Source organism: Gossypium hirsutum, chromosome D01 (assembly GCF_007990345.1).
Source record: "Gossypium hirsutum isolate 1008001.06 chromosome D01, Gossypium_hirsutum_v2.1, whole genome shotgun sequence".
NCBI classification, from domain to species: domain Eukaryota; kingdom Viridiplantae; phylum Streptophyta; class Magnoliopsida; order Malvales; family Malvaceae; genus Gossypium; species Gossypium hirsutum.
In genome coordinates, this window is record NC_053437.1 from 45,334,801 (window position 1) to 45,343,169 (window position 8,369).

The following is an 8,369-nucleotide window of genomic DNA, read 5'->3' on the forward strand; positions in this document are numbered from 1 at the left end:
CAATTCAAAAATATCAACTGCATGATGTTCACTTAAAGGAAAAACTTCTCTAGTTTGTTTTGCTCGAAGGCACACATCACAACATTTATTCAAAATCTCATCCCTACTACCTCTATCTACCTTCGAAACAAGTTTAGCCATCTGCATAGATGGATGACCTAACTGCTTGTGCCACATTTCTAACGAGTTACTGGCAGTCACCCTCATTGCCTTGATCCTTGAAATTTCCCGAAAGTAGTAGAGTCCATCCCTTTGTTCACCCGCTCCAATCAGCATCCTCGAGGTACGGTCCTGTATAACACATAATTTTTCAGTGAACTAGATAAAGCAAGAATCATGTTCCATAAGTTGTGACACAGAGATAAGATTGCATGTCAAATTCGGCACAAATAGAACATTTTGCAACCATAAATCTCCTCCAAGAGCAACAGATCCTTCTAAAGTAGCCACAGATTCACTCCCATCCGGTAACCCAACGGAACAACTAGGAATTTCATGAATATTATGTAAAAATTTCAGATTACCCGTCATATGATTTGACGCTCCTCTGTCAATAATCAAAGACAATTTCTTACCTGTCATCTTCTCAGTCGTAGTTGATTTCATACCCTTTAAGGCTTGGAGCAAAACTTGCCACTATCTATTGCTAAGCCCAGGAAAAGTGTTTGCTTCCATCTCATCAGTGCTAGCATTTGAGGATGATACTCCCCCTGTGTGGGTCTGAACAGCATTAGCTCGCCGCCCCCTCGTCCTCGACCGTTTGATCGATGCTGGCCCAAATTCTTGCCACGGCTTCCACCCTTCATAGTTTCTCGGGGTCGATCTCCCCACCATTCAAGATACCCAATAATAGCAAAAAAATTATCAATATCATGTCCGGGTTGTTTGCAATGGGAACAAACCCCCCCTTTCTCCTTACTTTCTCCACGGCCTCGACTTTGCACCGCCATAGCCATCACATCGGGGCGATCTTCCACCTCACGAGATATGGTCTTCACTCGTTCTTCCTGAATAACCATCGAATAAGCCTTGCTCAAGGATGGCAACGAATCGTTAGCCAAGATGTTAGATCTAACCGTGCTATATGTCCCATCCAATCCCATCAGGAAGTGGTGAACCTTTTCCTCTTCTCGTCGCTTTTCCAACTCGGCTGATAGTTGACAAGTACAATTCCCGCATTTACAAGTCGGCAATTGATCAAAAGTCGCCAATTCATCCCATATCAATTTCAATTTTCCAAAATAGACAATAGTCAATCCTTTTTGTTTGCATTCTGCAAGATCAGATTTAAGTTGTTGGATTCTTGGACCATTGGCCATTGAAAATCTCTCTCGGATATCATCCCACAAATCCTTAGCCACCTCGACATGAGATATGGTGGATCGAAGAGTTGGTTCAATGGTATTCTGAATCCAAGAAACTAACGAGTTAATGGTCCACCAATCTTCAATGTCGTCTGATGTATCATCTGGTTTTTTAATCAATCCGTCAATAAATCCGAACTTCTTCCTAGCACGCAACGTCGTTCGGAAAGAGCGAGCCCATTCTTCATAGTTTTCCCCTTTCAATTGTACTTGAGTGATTGTAAGTCCAGGATTATCAAGCGAGATTATATCGTACAGAGAAATCATTTTCCGCACAACCATCCCTTCGCCAGATTTGTGACCGGAATCACCTTTCCCACCAGCCATTAGCAAAACTTTACATGTTCAAAACCTGCTCATGATACCATGAAAAAATCACAAGAATTGTGGGAATTTTCTCTATCTTTCATTCAACCCAAAAACAAGAACATATATACACACTAAAATACAAAGATAGAAACCAAAAATTATCTCCTAAACTTTAACATCTAATCTCCTAAGTAAAAGGAAAGAGATATATACAAAAACTACCATACATATTTACACAATAATTCCAATACAATGCAAAGCATAGGGCTAATGAAAATAACTTTTTCCATCTTAAAGTCAAGATCGTTTTGGGTATTACACGAGGAAAACGTGTTGGGTCAATAAATTTTGTAATGATGTGGGAAAGTATTTCTGTATTGTGAAATTGTAAACTACCACTTCTTTCTTTAACATGCGTAAATTTATGCTATAAAACAACTCTCCTTCTTCGCTTTTATTATTATTTTTTCTGTAGTAAGAAAGCACGAAGCAAAAAAGTGAAGAGGGGATTTGAGGAAGTGAAATATATTTGTTTATGTGGGTTTTTTGGTTGGATTTTTAAGCTGGGTTTTGCTTGAATTTATAATTAAGAGAGTGAAAGAATAATGGAGAGAGATTTTCTGGGTTTGAATTCAAATGAACCATTGGCTGTGGTTAAGGATGATGTTAACACTGATAAGTACAAAGAAATAGGTTTGATTCTTCTCTTTGCTTTTCTTTTGGGTTTAATTTGGGTTAGTTTTGAATTTGGAGTTTTTTTCTTTTTGTTCTTTGTATCATGGATAGTGGAATTGAGACGTTTTAGTGGAAAATTAGAAGGGATTAAATGACTGAACTTCTTTCTTTTCTTTTTTGATTAGTTAAGCGACTGGTGTTTCTTAAAAGAAGTGTTTGTTTACTTCAAATTGTTTAAAAAATCCAATCATTAGCGTCTGCCCTGAAAACAATTTCTATTGTTTTCCCTTTTGTTGTTATAAATCTATTACAGGATTGGAATCTTGTAAGGAATTGTATGAGAAAAATACCCAGATAGATTTGGTTACTGGTGATTGGTCACAGATAGCATGAATTTGTTTAGACTTTAGACATTTACTGCAAGTAGTTAAGATTACATATAGCTATGCAATTATCTAAATTTGGTGATGTTTGACAATGATTTTTGTTTGCATTTTAGGTTTTACTAAAAGCTCAGGGATACAATGGCCCTTTTCAAACAAAGTTTTCGCTGTTCCACAGCTGATGAACTTTAATTTTGCCCAAGGGGATAAAACCAAAAAGACTGGATATGATTCAAAAGTATCCCCTCTCTTCATGCCTATATCAACAATGGATGCTGCTGAACTTCAGGTTTGCCACTATCCCTTGCATTCAGTATTGTGGAATTGCTGTTTCATGACCATTTCAATTGAGTCTTTAGTTCACAGCTTTCCTAAATCCTATTCTAAAATGAAAAATCTATTTCTTCACTTTTCCCCTTGGCCTTTACTATCTAGAAATCGTTCAATCACAAATGGAATGGTGGGAATCATTTTTCATTGACTGATTCTCATGTTCAACACAACACGAACATGTTTCCGGCATCAAACCAGACAATTTCTGTTTCTGGGAGCGACCCATTCGTGAAGAATCATTACACTACCACTGGTCAAAAATTTCCTGCTAATACTATAAAACCACAATTTTTTGGAGGGGTTCCAGTGACAACTCCACATTCAGTTCTTCCCACCCTTGGCTCTGTTGGTGGAAGTGTTGAACCATGGTAAATTTAAAGTTTTAAAGTTATGTTACTTCATCAAAATTGTTGGCAATACGATATTGAGACTTGGCCCTAATTTTACTTTATAATTACAAAAAGCACCAAGGCCTCTGGATCACCTGCTCAATTGACTATCTTTTATGCGGGTGAAGTGAATGTCTTTGATGATATTACCCCTGAGAAGGTGCTCCACTTTCTTTCCCTTTTCAGAAAATTGCTTTGTTTATTACAATCTTTAAGTCAGTGGAAAGCTTAGAACTGATTTTTTTTTTATCTTGTCTAGGCTCAAGCTATCATGTTTTTGGCTGGGAACGGGTCTTCCATGGCTTCTAATTCAGCTTATCCAAAACCCCCGGTCCAGACTCCTATTTTGAAACCAGTTCAAGTTGATAGTGTGCCTGCGAACCAGCTCATAAATACACAACTGAGCTTCGGTAAGCCAAGCCCTTTACCTGTTTCATCTCATGCTGGTACGCAGTCTTGGAGTGGGTCCACTAGTACCGAAGAACAGATAATATGCAAGGCCTCAGTACCTTCAACTCCATCTACCCCTATTAGCAAATTGGAGAGTCCAAATTTGGTGAATACCATGGGATCTGATGCTGCCACCGGCATGATGCCTTCTGGTATCCACCCTTATGCTCTTAAAGGTTTTCCATTCTTTGTGTTGGCTTGCAGGAAAAAAATTGTGATGACAAAGAGGTTTTGACATCTGAATGCAATTTTTAGCTATATTTACTTTTTGGACCATGACTTAGAGATGAATTTCGTTTATAAATGACTTTGAATTGTTTTGCCTCCAGTTCCACAGGCTCGCAAAGCTTCCTTGGCTCGGTTTTTGGAGAAGCGCAAGGGGAGGTTAGTTCTTTTAGAAGATACTTTTGTTCTTACATCCTAAATGTGGTTCTTGATACTCTTTCAAACTAGTAGTTGACTATGTTTAGATTGAATTGTTGTAAAAAGCCAAAAGTCGCAAGATATATAGGATGCAATATATTAATCCTCTACGCAAGTGTTACATGGTTTGAATATGATTTAGGCATGAATCCAGATTATTTCTGGGTTCAATGGCTGCTTCACCTTGTTATTTAGTTATTGGCCTAGGGATTTGATGCTTATGAGCAAGTTTGGTTTGAAGGGAGAAGATCGTGAAAAGCCTGCCGGAAAAACATTTGCTATATCAATTCAATATGTGATTATGGTTAAATACAAATAATTAAATCTCAACGTGTGATATTGTGCTCGAATAAAGCCCGATTATTTGCTTTTGTAGGATAATGAGTACAGCATCACCATACAATCTTAGCAAGAAGTCTCTAGATTATGCAACTACCATGGAATCGAATGCATAAACAAAGTTTATGGCGATCTCTGCAGCAACTAAGGAGGGGAAACTCCATGATTTATGATTTGGCATTAGAAGGGAATGAATGCAAAGTTTATGTTTGGCATTTTGTTTCTCTAATGAAAAAATATATTTAATGTTGACTATGCTTGATTACCATCAACTAGAGTTTAATCAGTAGGTGGTGGTTTAAGGTTATAATAGTTTTTTTTTTTTTTGGTTGATATTAATGTTGGATGTTTTAGCTACTTTGTAACCCATTCAATTGTTGTTACATGGTTGAAATAATGCATTAATAAGAATTTGTATTCTCTTCTATTTACTTTTGAATTATTTTAAAACCCAATCTTTCTATGCTTGTTTTTTTCTTTTAAAAATTGGATATCTATTCATATGAGATATTTATATTTGAATATCCATTAAACTTTTTTTTTTTTGAATAACATCAGATTGGGCTTTTATTAATAAAACAAAATTACAAAAACTGAACACTTATAATCCTAAGAAGACGGCCCAAAGTAGATGGCCAAAGGTAAAATAAAATCTAGTTTAAAAGTTACTTCTAGAATCAACATTTATTGCACCGATTCCTTGCCTAATCAGAAATTGCTGAAATCTGCCCTCTCTTCTTCCCATCATTTCATTTTCGGTTTGACGATTTCCTTCTTCAAAACTTTTCCTTCCGAATCGTTCCATTTTCTTTTTGTTTTGAAATTTTCTTCCTCCCGTTCTTCCTCTCCTGGCGCTTTCTAGTCTGGTTCACACAGCCTATCATTTCTTCTTTGTTCTTTGGCGTACTCAAGGACCTCCATTTCCAGGTATACCTCCTCTTTTCTTCTTAGGGTTTCTGTTGCAAGAATATGTGCTAGAATATTTGCGTGTCTTGGTGTGTGTTGGAAGCTGATGTTCTTAAACTCACTTAATTTCTGTTGAATATCGTGAATATATGCCCCTATCAGTGATCGATCTTGCCCTTTTGTATTGCATTTTTTAATTACTGTAAGAGAATCTCCTTCAAAGATGACTGACTACCATCCCTTATCTGCTCTTATATGAACTGCTGCCCGGCAAGCTACTACTTCCGCAGCAAATGCAGAGGTGATGTCGTTGTGGATCTTTGAATAAGATAACAGAACTCTGCCTTCATCATCTCTGGCCACAATACTTGAGGCTGAGTATTTCTGGCTTTCTTTGTATGCTCCATCGAAGTTTATCTTTATGAAATCGCGATGTGGGTGCCTCCATCTCTTGTTTTCTATAACTGTTATTGATTTACTCTTTCCAAGACTAGTTAATTCAGTAATGTAGTTGTTGTTGAAATTTGCAATTTCTTTTCCATTGCTGACTTTTCCTTCGTGTATTCTTCTATTTCGGTCTCCCCATATGGCCCAAAGTGCGCAGCAGAATAAACAACTTTGCCAAAGGTTGAGCTGTTCTAACACCCAGGTTAGCCACTGTACAAAGTTCATGCTCTGGTCCATAATAATATTCTGAAATGATAATGCTCTCCATACTTATGTTATAACAGGGCATTCTCGAAATAGGTGGTCCATTGTTTCAGCTCTTTCACCACATCTGGGGCAGTTTGTGTTTGCTGATAATTTCCTGTGTTGTAAATTCACTTTTGTAGGCAAAAAGTTCCATGATAGTCTCCATATTGTAATCTTTATCTTTGTTGGTAAATTCAGGCTCCAAAGTTTTTTATAGAATTTCCTGTAGTTGGTTTGTAAAGCATAAGCTCTAGGATTTTCATCCGAATTCTGTAATAGTTTATAGGCACTTCGGACCGTGAATTCACCTGATGATTCTCCTCCCCAAATAAGGAAATCCTCATGAGGAGTACGTGCCAGAGGGATTTGAAGAATTCTTGCAGCGTCTTCTTCTGTGAAGGTATTGTTAATCAGCTCCCTCTTCCAAAGCCTTTTATTACTATCAATTAGCTCATTAACTTTAAGATCACACATTGAAGTAATCGTTGTTGATAGTCTGAAATTTACTGCATCCGGGATCCAAGCATCATCATTAACTGAAATAGTAGTACTCGTACCAACCCTCCAGCATAAACCTTTTGCCAGTAAAGCCTTTGCTGCCCAAATACTTTTCCACACATAAGAATAAGAATTTCCCAGACGGGAGTTTAAAAAATGATCATTTGGAAAGTATTTCGCTATAAAAACTTGCGTAACAAGAGCATTCTGATTATTGATAATTCGCCATCCTTGTTTAGCTAGTAAGGATAAATTGAATTGAGCCATATCTCTAAAACCCATGCCTCCCTCCTCTTTAAAGCTACACCAAGTTTTCCATTGACACTAATGAATCCCTTTCTTCCTTTGGCATTTTTGCCACCAGAATCTAGCAAACAAATTTTCAAACTCCCCAAACAAAGATTTTGGTAGAAGGAAGCATGCCATAGCGTAGGCTGGTATTGCTTGAAGTACTGATTTTATGAAAACCTCCTTACCCCCTTGTGAAAGAAATCGTGTACTCCAATTCTCAACCCCCTGCTTAATCCTATCCTTGAGATTTTGGAAAGATTCCTTCTTTTGCTTTCCTACCACATTGGGAAGTCCTAGATATTTTTCCATATTTGTTGATCGCCTTATTCCCATTTCAATTGAGATCGTTGCTTTGTCCCCTTCCACTGTATTAGAGCTGAAGAAAATCGTGGACTTACTGAAATTTACGCATTTACCTGAACACTTCTCATATTCCTTCAAAATATCTTTTAAGATCTTTGCTTTATTCTTTGTAGCTTCACTAAACAAAATACAATCATCCGTAAATAGTAAATGTGAGATCGTTGGGCCCCTTCTACTAGCCTTAACTCCTTTTATCAAACCCTCTGTTGTTGTTGTCTTAAGTAAGGACGAAAGTCCCTCGCTACAAATCAGAAAAAAGAAAAGGGCTAAGTGGATCACCTTGTCGAAGTCCTCTGGTGGGTTTGAAAACATCACCTCTCCTTCCATTGATGTTAACTGTGTAAGAGACTATAGAGACACATCTTAGAATTAATGACACCCATTCTTCTGCAAAACCCATACGTAATAGTACTTCCTTCAAGAATGTCCACTCAACTCTATCATAGGCTTTACTCATGTCTAACTTGACTGCCATGTATCCTTTTTTCCCCGTTCATTTTTTACGAAGTGTATGAAGAATTTCATAAGCAATCAACACATTATCAGAAATTAATCTTCCCGGAATGAATGCACTTTGAGCATTGTCAATACATCTGTCAATAAATTCCTATAGACGATTAGCAATAGTTTTTGCAGTAATTTTATAAATAACTGTGCATAGACTATAGGTCTGAAGTTGACAAGATTTATGGGATCTGGAGTCTTCAGAATAAGTACAATCTCGGTAAGATTGGAGTCTTCAAAATTTTGACCGTCATTCAGAACTCCCAAACAAAAGGTTTCAACGTCTTTCCCCACAATATGCCAGTATTTTTGAAAGAAAAGTGCCGGAAAGCCATCATAACCTGGTGCTTTAGTGGGCCCTATTTCTGTTACTGCCCTGAAAATCTTTTCTGCTGTATATTTTGCCAGTAGGATTCTGTTGATGTCTGGAGAAATGCTATTCTTGATAC

General features: G+C 37.3%; 2 protein-coding genes across 3 annotated transcripts; one reads left to right on the forward strand and one right to left on the reverse strand.

Annotated features, from left to right (window-relative positions):
• Positions 1 to 1,999: 1,999 nt before the first annotated feature.
• LOC107922624 (protein TIFY 6B) lies at positions 2,000 to 5,092 on the forward strand. 2 transcript variants are annotated; one of them, XM_016852736.2, is made up of 7 exons: positions 2,000 to 2,366; positions 2,848 to 3,020; positions 3,167 to 3,432; positions 3,529 to 3,613; positions 3,713 to 4,055; positions 4,233 to 4,287; positions 4,703 to 5,092. In XM_016852736.2, the coding sequence occupies exons 1-7, from the start codon at positions 2,279 to 2,281 to the stop codon at positions 4,779 to 4,781; spliced, it is 1,089 nt and encodes a 362-aa protein (XP_016708225.1). In that variant the 5' UTR covers positions 2,000 to 2,278; the 3' UTR covers positions 4,782 to 5,092. The 2 variants fall into 2 exon arrangements, with proteins under 2 accessions (XP_016708225.1, XP_016708224.1); XM_016852735.2 differs by having other exon boundaries at positions 2,055 to 2,366; positions 3,713 to 4,131.
• Positions 5,093 to 7,086: 1,994 nt separating this feature from the next.
• Positions 7,087 to 7,891, reverse strand: LOC107921591 (uncharacterized). Its single transcript, XM_016851422.1, has 2 exons — positions 7,696 to 7,891; positions 7,087 to 7,529 (listed from the first exon to the last, which is right to left on the reverse strand). The coding sequence occupies exons 1-2, from the start codon at positions 7,889 to 7,891 to the stop codon at positions 7,087 to 7,089; spliced, it is 639 nt and encodes a 212-aa protein (XP_016706911.1).
• Positions 7,892 to 8,369: the final 478 nt, after the last annotated feature.